Here is a 13,325-nt window from a genome sequence, read left to right on the forward strand (position 1 = left end):
AACAGAACACAACACAACAGAAAACAACAGAACACAACACAACAGAAAACAACACAACACAACCCAACAGAACAGAAAACTACAGAACACAACACAACAGAAAACAACAGAACACAACAGAACAGAAAACTACAGAACACAACACAACAGAAAACAACAGAACACAACACAACAGAAAACAACAGAACACAACACAACAGAAAACAACAGAACAGAAAACTACAGAACACAACACAACAGAAAACAACACAACACAACAGAACAGAAAACAACAGAACACAACACAACACAACAGAAAACAACAGAACACAACCCAACAGAAGATGAAGTGTTGATGAAGACTTGATGAATCAATGAGGATGTAAAAGCTATGGTGAACCATAGTAAAACAACTCTGCTGTACACCCTGCTGTACACCCTGCTATACACCCTGCTGTACACCCTGCTATACACCCTGCTATACACCCTGCTATACACCCTGCTGTACACCCTGCTGTACACCCTGCTGTACACCATGCTGTACAGCCTGCTGTACACCCTGCTGTACACCCTGCTATACACCCTGCTATACACCCTGCTGTACACCCTGCTGTACACCCTGCTGTACACCCTGCTGTACACCATGCTGTACACCCTGCTGTACACCCTGCTATACACCCTGCTGTACACCATGCTATAAAAAGAGCTTACCTTGATGGTATGCGTGGAGACTCCATACTCTTGGAGGACTTTGTGGATCCCTGAAACATAAGCAGACAAGGAAGACATGAGTCATTATAGCAAACATTCTCAATAGCGAGACTGCGTAGGTAGATGTCAAACCCCCACATACAGTTATGCTGGTTTGACAGTGAGAAAGCCAAAGCACCCCAAATGCCCTTTAACTCATAAATCACCAAAAGTTTTTCTTTCTCACACATTGTCTTGGTGTGAGAGTATGTTTTTTTGGGCATACCCATGGTCGGTTATCAACATCAGCACACAGAACACACATTCAGTATCCACCCATAAACACTACCAACATACATTCAGGATCCACCCATAAACACTACCAACACACATTCAGGATCCACCCATAAACACTACCAACACACATTCAGGATCCACCCATAAACACTACCAACACACATTCAGGATCCACCCATAAACACTACCAACACACATTCAGGATCCACCCATAAACACTACCAACACACATTCAGGATCCACCCATAGACACTACCAACACACATTCAGGATCGACCCATAAACACTACCAACACACATTCAGTATCCACCCATAAACACTACCAACACACATTCAGTATCCACCCATAAACACTACCAACACACATTCAGGATCCACCCATAAACATTAAAAATCAAATCAAATCAAATCAAATTTTATTTGTCACATACACATGGTTAGCAGATGTTAATGCGAGTGTAGCGAAATGCTTGTGCTTCTAGTTCCGACAATGCAGTAATAACAAGTAATCTAACTAACAATTCCAAAACTACTGTCTTGTACACAGTGTAAGGGGATAAAGAATATGTACATAAGGATATATGAATGAGTGATGGTACAGAGCAGCATAGGCAAGATACAGTAGATGGTATCGGGTACAGTATGTACAAATGAGATGAGTATGTAAACAAAGTGGCATAGTATAGTATAAAGTGGCTAGTGATACATGTATTACATAAGGATACCGTCGATGATATAGAGTACAGTATATACGTATGCATATGAGATGAATAATGTAGGGTAAGTAACATTTATATAAGGTAGCATTGTTTAAAGTGGCTAGTGATATATATTTACATCATTTCCCATCAATTCCCATTATTAAAGTGGCTGGAGTTGAGTCAGTGTCAGTGTGTTGGCAGCAGCCACTCAGTGTTAGTGGTGGCTGTTTAACAGTCTGATGGCCTTGGGATAGAAGCTGTTTTTCAGTCTCTCGGTCCCAGCTTTGATGCACCTGTACTGACCTCGCCTTCTGGATGATAGCGGGGTGAACAGGCAGTGGCTCGGGTGGTTGATGTCCTTGATGATCTTTATGGCCTTCCTGTGACATCGGGTGGTGTAGGTGTCCTGGAGGGCAGGTAGTTTGCCCCCGGTGATGCGTTGTGCAGACCTCACTACCCTCTGGAGAGCCTTACGGTTGAGGGCGGTGCAGTTGCCATACCAGGCGGTGATACAGCCCGCCAGGATGCTCTCGATTGTGCATCTGTAGAAGTTTGTGAGTGCTTTTGGTGACAAGCCGAATTTCTTCAGCCTCCTGAGGTTGAAGAGGCGCTGCTGCGCCTTCTTCACGATGCTGTCTGTGTGAGTGGACCAATTCAGTTTGTCTGTGATGTGTATGCCGAGGAACTTAAAACTTGCTACCCTCTCCACTACTGTTCCATCGATGTGGATAGGGGGGTGTTCCCTCTGCTGTTTCCTGAAGTCCACAATCATCTCCTTAGTTTTGTTGAAGTTGAGTGTGAGGTTGTTTTCCTGACACCACACTCCGAGGGCCCTCACCTCCTCCCTGTAGGCCGTCTCATCGTTGTTGGTAATCAAGCCTACCACTGTTGTGTCGTCCGCAAACTTGATGATTGAGTTGGAGGCGTGCGTGGCCACGCAGTCGTGGGTGAACAGGGAGTACAGGAGAGGGCTCAGAACGCAACCTTGTGGGGCCCCAGTGTTGAGGATCAGCGGGGAGGAGATGTTGTTGCCTACCCTCACCACCTGGGGGCGGCCCGTCAGGAAGTCCAGTACCCAGTTGCACAGGGCGGGGTCGAGACCCAGGGTCTCGAGCTTGATGACGAGCTTGGAGGGTACTATGGTGTTGAATGCCGAGCTGTAGTCGATGAACAGCATTCTCACATAGGTATTCCTCTTGTCCAGATGGGTTAGGGCAGTGTGCAGTGTGGTTGAGATTGCATCGTCTGTGGACCTATTTGGGCGGTAAGCAAATTGGAGTGGGTCTAGGGTGTCAGGTAGGGTGGAGGTGATATGGTCCTTGACTAGTCTCTCAAAGCACTTCATGATGACGGATGTGAGTGCTACGGGGCGGTAGTCATTTAGCTCAGTTACCTTAGCTTTCTTGGGAACAGGAACAATGGTGGCCCTCTTGAAGCATGTGGGAACAGCAGACTGGTATAGGGATTGATTGAATATGTCCGTAAACACACCGGCCAGCTGGTCTGCGCATGCTCTGAGGGCGCGGCTGGGGATGCCATCTGGGCCTGCAGCCTTGCGAGGGTTAACACGTTTAAATGTCTTACTCACCTCGGCTGCAGTGAAGGAGAGACCGCATGTTTTCGTTGCAGGCCGTGTCAGTGGCACTGTATTGTCCTCAAAGCGGGCAAAAAAGTTATTTAGTCTGCCTGGGAGCAAGACATCCTGGTCCGTGACTGGGCTGGGTTTCTTCCTGTAGTCCGTGATTGACTGTAGACCCTGCCACATGCCTCTTGTGTCTGAGCCGTTGAATTGAGATTCTACTTTGTCTCTGTACTGGCGCTTAGCTTGTTTGATAGCCTTGCGGAGGGAATAGCTGCACTGTTTGTATTCGGTCATGTTACCAGACACCTTGCCCTGATTAAAAGCAGTGGTTCGCGCTTTCAGTTTCACACGAATGCTGCCATCAATCCACGGTTTCTGGTTAGGGAATGTTTTAATCGTTGCTATGGGAACGACATCTTCAACGCACGTTCTAATGAACTCGCACACCGAATCAGCGTATTCGTCAATGTTGTTATCTGACGCAATACGAAACATCTCCCAGTCCACGTGATGGAAGCAGTCTTGGAGTGTGGAGTCAGCTTGGTCGGACCAGCGTTGGACAGACCTCAGCGTGGGAGCCTCTTGTTTTAGTTTCTGTCTGTAGGCAGGGATCAACAAAATGGAGTCGTGGTCAGCTTTTCCGAAAGGGGGGCGGGGCAGGGCCTTATATGCGTTGCGGAAGTTAGAGTAACAATGGTCCAAGGTCTTTCCTCCCCTGGTTGCGCAATCGATATGCTGATAAAATTTGGGGAGTCTTGTTTTCAGATTAGCCTTGTTAAAATCCCCAGCTACAATGAATGCAGCCTCCGGATAAATTGTTTCCAGTTTGCAGAGAGTTAAATAAAGTTTGTTCAGAGCCATCGATGTGTCTGCTTGGGGGGGGATATATACGGCTGTGATTATAATCGAAGAGAATTCTCTTGGTAGATAATGCGGTCTACATTTGATTGTGAGGAATTCTAAATCAGGTGAACAGAAGGATTTGAGTTCCTGTATGTTTCTTTCATCGCACCATGTCACGTTAGTCATGAGGCATACGCCCCCGCCCCTCTTTTTACCAGAAAGATGTTTTTTCCTGTCTGCGCGATGCGTGGAGAAACCTGTTGGCTGCACCGCTTCGGATAGCGTCTCTCCAGTAAGCCACGTTTCCGTGAAGCAAAGAACGTTACAGTCTCTGATGTCCCTCTGGAATGCTACCCTTGCTCGGATTTCATCAACCTTGTTGTCAAGAGACTGGACATTGGCAAGAAGAATGCTAGGGAGTGGTGCGCGCTGTGCCCGTCTCCGGAGTCTGACCAGAAGACCGCCTCGTTTCCCTCTCTTTCGGAGTCGTTTTTTTGGGTCGCTGCATAGGATCCACTCCGTTGTCCTGTTTGTAAGGCAGAACACAGGATCCGCGTCGCGAAAAACATATTCTTGGTCGTACTGATGGTGAGTTGATGCTGATCTTATATTCAGTAGTTCTTCTCGGCTGTATGTAATGAAACCTAAGATGACCTGGGGTACTAATGTAAGAAATAACACGTAAAAAAACAAAAAACTGCATAGTTTCCTAGGAACGCGAAGCGAGGCGGCCATCTCTGTCATTCTCTCTCTCTCTCGCTTTCTGTCTATCTGTCTCTCTCTTTCTCTCTGTGTCTGTCTCTCTCTCTGTGTCTCTCTCTGTCTGTCTCTCTCTTTCTCTCTGTGTCTGTTTCTCTCTGTGTATATCTCTCTCTCTGTGTCTGTTTCTCTCTGTGTATTTCTCTCTCTGTGTCTGGCTGTCTCTCTCTCTCTGTGTCTCTCTCTCTGTCTCTCTCTCTCTGTCTCTCTCTGTGTCTGTATCTCTCTCTCTCTCTCTGTGTCTCTCTCTGTGTCTCTCTCTCTCTGTCTCTCTCTGTCTCTCTCTCTCTGTATGTGTGATTGTCTCTCCCTCTATGTCTTTCTCTCTCTCTCTGTCTCTGTGTGTCTCTCAATTCAATTCAATTTACAGGTACCCTATTCTCATCAGAGAGGTCTCTGAAACCTTGAATAAGGGTTTCAAATAAGGGTTGGGAAATGACACTCTAATTGTCTTATATTTTTTAAATTTTGTCAGGAAATTCAGCCCTGTCTTGGGTTCTGCTGTGGTGCAGTGGTTGCACAGCCTTTCCTCTACAGGGAGCCAGGTTTTCCTGTGTCTACCCTTCTTAATGACAAAGCTGTGCTCACTGAGCCTGTACTCTGTCAAGGTTTTTCTAAGGTTTTGATTGGTAACCATGGTTAAAGAGTTTACCATGGTGTACTGTCAATTTAGGGTCAGATAGCACTACATTTAGCTTTTTGCTTGTGTTTCCCAATAAGTCATGTAGTTTTGTTTTGTGTTTTGACTGTGTTGTAATTTGGTTTATTCTGATTGATTGGATGTTCTGGTCTCTCTCTCTCTCTCTCTCTCTGTGTGTCTCTCTCCCTCTGTGTGTGTGTGTCTCTATGCATGTCTCTCTCTCTGTCTCTCTCTCTCTCTCTCTCTCTCTCTCTTTCTCTGTCTGTCTCTCTCTCTCTCTCTCGTCGGAGTGCATGCTGGGAGTGAGTCGTCAAGCAGGGGTGATTGTGAGAGCGAATGGAATTTCTTTTCACTCTATTGGGTTTTGGTATGTACATATATATATATATATTGATTAGTTTAGTTGTTTTAAGGGTATATTGTTTAACTATCACTAAGCACGTATAGGGGTGGTGGGATCTTTGAGGTTGGTTTTTCGCGAGGACACAACCAGCGGGTGGGGCTGGTTGCAATGGCCACTCGCGGAAGTGTAGAGTTTGAAAAACTTAGTCGGAGGCATGGAGTAAAGATTCCTGCTGCGGCTGGGTGTTCAGTGGAAGAATGTAGCTTGGCTGTGGGTGCTATCATTGGGTATGATAGCATCAAATCAGCCTCAAGGATGAATAGCGCTGTAGTGATATTCTTAGATTCAATTGAAAAGGTGAATAAGATAGTTGAGAGGGGTGTTGTGTTGCGGGAGACACAGACGCCGGTATTTCCGCTTATGAATCCGGCGAAGAAAGTTATGCTTTCTAACGTGCCACCATTTGTTAGAGATGAAGTGTTAGAGCGAGAGTTATCTCGCCATGGTCAAATCGTATCTACAATAAAGAAGGTTATTTTTGGATGCAAATCTCCGTTGTTGAAACATGTCGTGTCTCATAGGAGACAAGTGCATATGATTTTAAAAAAGGAAGGAGATGAACTGAATTTAGCGTTTAGTTTTAAGATTGATGGATTTGATTATGTCTTCTATGCATCTACTGAATCAATTAAATGTTTTGGATGTGGAAGAGAGGGGCATTTGGTGCGTAATTGTCCCGAGAATGAGCGCGCTGAGCCTGGTAGTAGCTTTAGTGCAGGTGCAACTAAAATACCACAGCGAAGGGATGAAAATACTACAGGTGTAGGGGAAGAGAGGTGGGCAGATGTGGTTGGAAAAGTAGGAGAGGAAGGCATTGTGGATACGGGGGCAATTGTGGTAGATCAGAACAAAGAGGGAGGGGAAACAGTAGGTGAGATTGCGACTGCCGTCGCTGAGGTGGTGCTGGAAAATGAAATTGGAGGTCAAGAGGAGATTGAAATAATGGAAAAGGAAGCGGATGTTTTCAAAATACCGAGGAGTAAAAGGAAGAATTTAAGGGGTGGTGAAGGGTCTAATTCTAAGAGAAAGGTAGAGATGGATAAATCAGTTGAAGATGAACAGGTTGTAGAGATGGGGTTTTCTTCTGGGGAGGATAGCGAGAGTGAGTCATCTGACGCGTCACAACAATATAGTGAGATAGATGGGGTGGAAGGGAGGTATGGGATCGAGAAGATACGTCAATTTCTGAAGTTGACAAAAGGGAAGAAATATATGCAGGATTACAATGTAACTGATTTTTTCCCTGAACGTGAATTGTTTATTGAATCAGCAAAGTTTCTGATGTCAAAAATTACAGGGGGAGGTTTGAAAAGCCCTGAAATTGCTAGACTCAAGAAAGTGGTCACGAGAGTAATAAGTGATGTAAATTCTAAAGAAAATGAAAGAGTTCAGTTGCAGTTTTAACTCTGTAAAGAGATGTGGTGGCTGTATCTTCCTCTGTATTTTTTTTATTATCCATGAGCAGTTTTAAGATCTCTTCTTTAAATGTAAATGGGGCAAGAGATGTTAAAAAAAGAGCCATGGTGTATGAGTTAATGAGGGGAAAGGGAAGTGACATGATTTTTCTACAAGAAACGCATAGTAATTTGGAAAATGAAGTTATGTGGCAACAGGAGTGGGGGGGGGGGGGGGGGGGGGGGGGGGGGCAGTGGTGTGTAGTCATAAAAACTCAAAAAGTGGGGGTGTGGTTATCTTGTTCTCAAAAGGGTTTTTGCCTTTGTCATATGAGGTTGAAGAGGTAGTTGAGGGGAGGTTATTAAAAGTTAGAGCAAGGTATGAAAACATCAATATGTGTCTGATAAATGTATATGCCCCAGTGGTGACAGTTGAGAGGGTATGTATTTTAGAGACATTATCAAATACCATTGAGAAATGTAATAAAGAAGATTATTTGTTTATTGCTGGGGATTTTAACTGCACAGTTAGCGATTTAGATAGTAATCACCAAGAACCTCATATAGCCTCAAGGACGTTTTTAAAACGCCTTATTGTAACAAATTAACTGTGTGATATTTGGCGGAGTCAACATGGAGGAACAAGGCAGTACACCTGGGCGCATGTGAGAGAGAACATCATCTCTATGGCCAGGTTAGATAGGTTTTATGTTTTTGAGCATCAATCTCAGGTCTGTAAATCAAGTGTGATAACTCCAGTGGGATTTTCTGATCATTGTTTAATAACAGAGGTGGTGTTCATTAACGATGTAAAACCTAAAAGCGCATACTGGCATTTTAATATAACTTTATTGAGTGATGCTCACTTCAGGAACTGTTTCAGTTTATTTTGGGAGAGGTGGAGGTCTCAAAAGGCCAGTTTTGTATCCCTTCAACGATGGTGGGATATAGGGAAAATCCAGATTCAACAATTGTGTAATCAATACACGAGGAATGTCACCAAGGATATCACCAGATCAATGAAAGCCCTAGAGATTGAAATAGTGGAACTCATGACGTTGGTTGAGACCACAGGAGATCGAGGCCATACTCAGGCCCTCAAGAGGAGAAAAGCTGCATTGGCAGACCTGCTGGGTATCAGAGCACAGGGGGCACTGGTGAGAAGTACATTTCAGGGAATATCTGAAATGGATGCCTCATCCAAATTTTTCTTTGGTTTAGAGAAAAAGAATGGACAAAGGAAAATTATTCATTGTCTCAAATCAGCTGTTGGACAAGAGCTCACTAGCCCTAGTGAAATTAGAAAGAGGGCAGTAGAGTTCTATGCTGAGCTCTACAAGTGTGAGTACAAAGAGGACAAAACAGTGACACAGCAGTTCTTTGATGGGCTCCCAAAGGTGGCTGCAGAAGCTCAGGTTGAGCTTGAGCAACCATTGTCTTTGCAGGATTTATACACTGCATTTAAAGGCATGGAAAATGGAAGGGCACCAGGCATTGATGGGCTTCCCGTTGACTTTTTCAAGTCTTTTTGGTATATGTTGGGAGAGGATTGGTTAGAAGTAGCTAATGATAGTTTAACCGGAGGGTTACTACCAATAAGCTGCAGAAGGGCTGTCCTCACCCTACTGCCCAAAAAGGGTGACCCGAGGGAGGTGAAGAACTGGAGGCCGGTGGCTTTATTGTGTACTGATTATAAGATATTGTCAAAGGCTTTGTCCAACAGGCTGAGGGAGGTGATGGGGCAAATCATACATACGGATCAGTCCTACTGTGTTCCTGGCAGGCAGATAGGGGATAACATTTCTCTCATTCGTGATTTTTTGGACGTCTCTAGGGCTATTGGGTTGGATGCTGGTCTACTTTCAATTGATCAGGAAAAGGCATTTGACCGAGTTGAACATCAATATTTATGGCACACGTTTGAGGCGTTTGGGTTCAGCTCTGGTTTTATTGCCATGATAAAGGTGATATATGGTGACATTGAAAGTGTATTGAAAGTTAACGGTGGTTTGAGTGCTCCTTTTAAAGTGTGTAGAGGTATTAGGCAGGGATGTTCTATGTCAGGGATGTTATATGCTATTGCTATAGAGCCACTACTAAATAGCATTAGAAGTCGCATTGCAGGGGTGTGCCTTTCAGAGGATATTCCTCCTATTCGTCTTTCAGCCTATGCTGATGATGTAGTTGTGCTAGTGAAAAATCAAGCGGAGGTGGATAGCTTGAGTCTAATGGTTGATCGTTTTAGGGGAATATCCTCTGCAAAGGTAAATTGGGAAAAGAGTTGTGCTTTACAGATTGGAGAATGGTATGGAGGGATCATGGCTTTGCCAGGGGGGCTAGGTTTTAAGTATCTTGGAGTGTACCTAGGAGATGAGGGGACTATGGAAAAAAAATTGGAGTGGGGTGGTTGAAATGGTGGAAGGGAGGATGAGGAGATGGCGTTGGTTACTATCTCGTATGTCATATTTACTGTTGGACTATCTCGTTTGCGCACTATTTTAGTTAACAATGTGATTGCCTCTGCACTGTGGCATCGGTTGTCAGTTTTAGAACCACCATCTGGCCTTCTGGCTAAGATACAGGCAATTATTGTGGATTTCTTTTGGGATAAATATCACTGGGTTCCACAAAGTGTTTTGTATTTGTCAAAAGAGGAGGGGGGACAAGGTCTTGTACATCTTGCTAGTAGGGCTGCTGCTTTCCGCTTTCAGTTTATTCAAAGGTTGCTTTATGGACCGGAAAATGTGGTGTGGAGAGGGGTGGCAGGTCTTATATTACAGCGGGTTGGAGGATTAGGTTTAAAGAAGGCTTTATTTCTGGTTGATAGTAGCCAGATTTCTAGGGAGGGAGTACCTCCGTTTTATAGAGGCCTTCTCAGAGTGTGGAGCATAATGAAGGTGTCCAGAAGAACTTCAGCGGAGTCAGTGCATTGGCTGTTGGAGGAACCTCTGGTGTATGGGGCAAGACTGGATTGTACAACTGCAGCTGTTCCACATTTCTCCAAGATTCTGGTGAAGGGGAAAATCATCACCTTAAGACAGTTAATGGCCATGGCTGGGCCCGTCTTAATGGATGGAAGACGGGTGGCAGAACATTTGGGGATGAGGTCGGAAAGGATTGTCGGACAAATGCTGGGGAGCTGTAGGAAGGCTCTGTCAGCGGAAGAATGGGGTATGCTTAGTAGCCACAAGAAGAAGGTGCAAGATGAAGACGTCTCATTTCCAAAACTAGGGATTACACCAAATATCCCAGAGTCAGAAAGAAAGGCGTTATTGCTGGATTTGAGAGGGTTGGAGGAGGTGGGTTTGGATGAGGTGAATGGGAAGGAATTGTATAGGGGGTGTGTCAAGGTGTTGAATAAAGATAAATTGAAAAATAGAAAAGATACTCCATGGAGGGTAAAATTGGGCATTGATGACAAGGTAAAGCCAGCATGGAGAGCACTGTACAAGCCACCGTTACAAAAGGGTACTGGTGATATGCAATGGAGGGTTTTACATGGCATCATTGCAGTTAATGCTTTTGTATCTGTTATTAACTCAGATGTTAGAGATGGATGTCCTTTTTGTAATATAAGAGAAACCATTTTTCACTGTTTTATGGAGTGTGAGAGGATAAAACCTCTATTGGAAATGTTGGAATCTTTGTTTAAAGCTGTAGTGGAGTTTTTCAATAACACTGTTTTTATTTTGGGGTTTCAATACAGTAAACAACAGAAAAGAAAATGTCAAATGTTAAATTTTATTTTGGGACAAGCTAAGATGTCAATTTTTCTGAGTAGGAAACATAAGATAGAAACGGGATATGGGCAGGATGTAAGATGTGTTTTTAAAGGTTTAGTGAAAGCAAGAATAAAAGTAGATTTTGAGTTCTTTTCAGCTGTAAAAGATCTCCTATTATTTGAGGAGAAGTGGGCCTACGAAAGAGCGCTTTGTTTTTTAGAGGAGGGGAAATTATTTTTTGCTGCTGAAATAAGTTGAATGTATATGTTATGTATTTATTTTTGTTTAGGAATTACATTTGTTGTTTCATGTCTGAAAAGGCAGTGTGTCATTATTTATGTTAACACTTGAGTAAAAAATAAAGGTTTTATAAAAACTCAAAAAAAAACTCTCTCTCTCTCTCTCTCTCTCTCTGTGTGTGTCTCTCTCCCTCTGTGTGTGTCTCTCTCTCTATGTATGTCTCTCTCTCTGTCTGTCTCTCTCTCTCTCTGTGTCTCTCTGTCTATCTCGCTATCTCCATTAGGACTCTGCAAAACCAATTTTGTTTGACAACTCCTATCTCTTTTTCCCAAAAGCCTTTAACTTTGACAAGAGCCCCGTGAACACGTGGCTGGGCCGAATGTAGCACCACAAAGTGTACCCTCAACATCTTTCAGTTGCCGAGAGAGAGAATGTCACCGGAGCGAAGGACATGATTGAAAGGCCCTACAATTACTTCCAGTTCAACTAAAATAGTAAGTTTGAGCCTTTCAATATGTCTGCAGCACCTTGGTTACTTTGTGTTTCTGCCGAGTGGGTTTGGATAGAGAGAGCTATGGCGACAGAGAGAGTGAGAGAGAGAGATGGTGACAGAGAGAGAGATGGAGAGAGAGAGAGAAAAAGAGAGATGGAGAGAGAGAGCAAGAGAGAGAGAAATGGTCAGATTGAGGGAGAAAGACAGATAGAGAGAGGGACATAGAGAGGGAGAAAGAGAGAGAGAGAGAGAAATGGTCAGATAGAGAGAGGGACAGAGAGAGGGAGAGAGAGAGAGAGAGAGAGAGAGATGGAGAGAGAGCAAGATAGAAGGAAATGGTCAGATAGAGGGAGAAAGACAGATGGAGAGAGGGACAGAGAGAGGGAGAAAGAGAGAGAGAGAGAGAGAGCGAGAGAGAGAGAGAGAAATGGTCAGATAGAGAGAGGGACAGAGAGAGGGAGAGAGAGAGAGAGAGAGAGAGAGAGAGAGAGAGAGAGAGAGAGAGAGAGAGAGAGAGAGAGAGAGAGAGAGAGACATCAGAGGGACCCCCTTGCCATACCATGGTAGGACAGATGTCAAAACAAAACAAACAGTAACTGCCTACATCTTGATGACTAATAACTATTAGAGACATTACACTGTAAGACGAGGAAGTTGAATTGTGTTAATTAGTCAAAAACATTGCCTGCTGCCTGGGAAGCTGACTATACAGCCTATCCTTTCTGAGCAATGGCATTGTGATCACTAATAAAAGAGACAAGTTGATATAAATTTAGTGGTATTACTCTCCTAAATAAAATATGATTGATTATAATTATTTATTCCCCATAACATACAACAAAACACTTGAGACCAAATGTGGACATTGAGCACTAAAAAGGGTGGGTAACGTGTGGGGGGTCTCTGTGGAACCCTGATCAAAACCATCTGGGAGCCTGGCTTTACAAGCAGGCCTTACAAATTAACCATCAGAGAGAACGAAGGAGGGAGGGAGAGGGGGGGGGGGGGGGGGGACTGGTAGGTCTGAAAAGGGAAAGAAAAGGTTGCACAATAAAAGACCTTGAACAGGACATGAGGAAAAAGAGGAAACTAAGACAAAAAAAACGAAGAAGAGACAAGAGAAGAGAACATGAATTGACGGCCATTCTTGTAGCCTACCTCGCTCCCTTGTCCAGGTACCCCTCCCCTCTCCCTCCTCCTTGCCCTCCCTCCCTCCCTCCATTCCTACCTTCCTAAACAGGTAGCCCGTACTCCATCGCCAGGCCCCATGGAGGGAGGACAGACGTCTTCGCAGGGACCGTTCCCGGTTCATCTCTGGAGAGGAGTGAAAGACTCTCTCTCTCGTTTTCTCGCTGTCCTGTTCCACCCTCCTTCACCCTCCTCTCCTTTTCTCTTCCAGTGGAGGAAGAAGACAAAATGCCTAGCCTCCAACTCCATCAGACTCCACAGAGGACTTGCTCTCTTTCACTCCGAGTTTGTTCCCTCCCTCCCTCCCTCCCTCTCTACTCTCTTTCTCTCTCCAAAACTCTTCCCTCCTTCCATCTGTATCTCGTCATCTTTCCCCTCTCGGTCTCCTCCTCT

General features: G+C 44.5%; 1 protein-coding gene across 9 annotated transcripts in view; it reads right to left on the bottom strand.

Annotated features, from left to right (window-relative positions):
• The window catches only part of LOC110520604 (tensin-1), a 325,072-nt gene that overhangs the window by 96,204 nt on the left and 215,543 nt on the right, over nucleotides 1-13,325 (bottom strand). For 7 of the 9 annotated variants that reach the window (XM_090230422.1, XM_090230420.1, XM_090230425.1 and 4 more), the window contains one exon: nucleotides 691-740. In XM_090230422.1, coding sequence (XP_090086548.1) covers nucleotides 691-740 — 50 coding nt within the window. Of the gene's footprint in view, nucleotides 1-690; nucleotides 741-12,972; nucleotides 13,232-13,325 lie in introns of those variants that run through there. The other 2 variants (XM_090230428.1, XM_090230426.1) reach the window with 1 other exon arrangement.

The sequence above is a fragment of the Oncorhynchus mykiss genome, chromosome 3 (genome assembly GCF_057628025.1).
Source record: "Oncorhynchus mykiss isolate SJ-2025 chromosome 3, ASM5762802v1, whole genome shotgun sequence".
NCBI classification, from domain to species: Eukaryota; Metazoa; Chordata; class Actinopteri; order Salmoniformes; family Salmonidae; genus Oncorhynchus; species Oncorhynchus mykiss.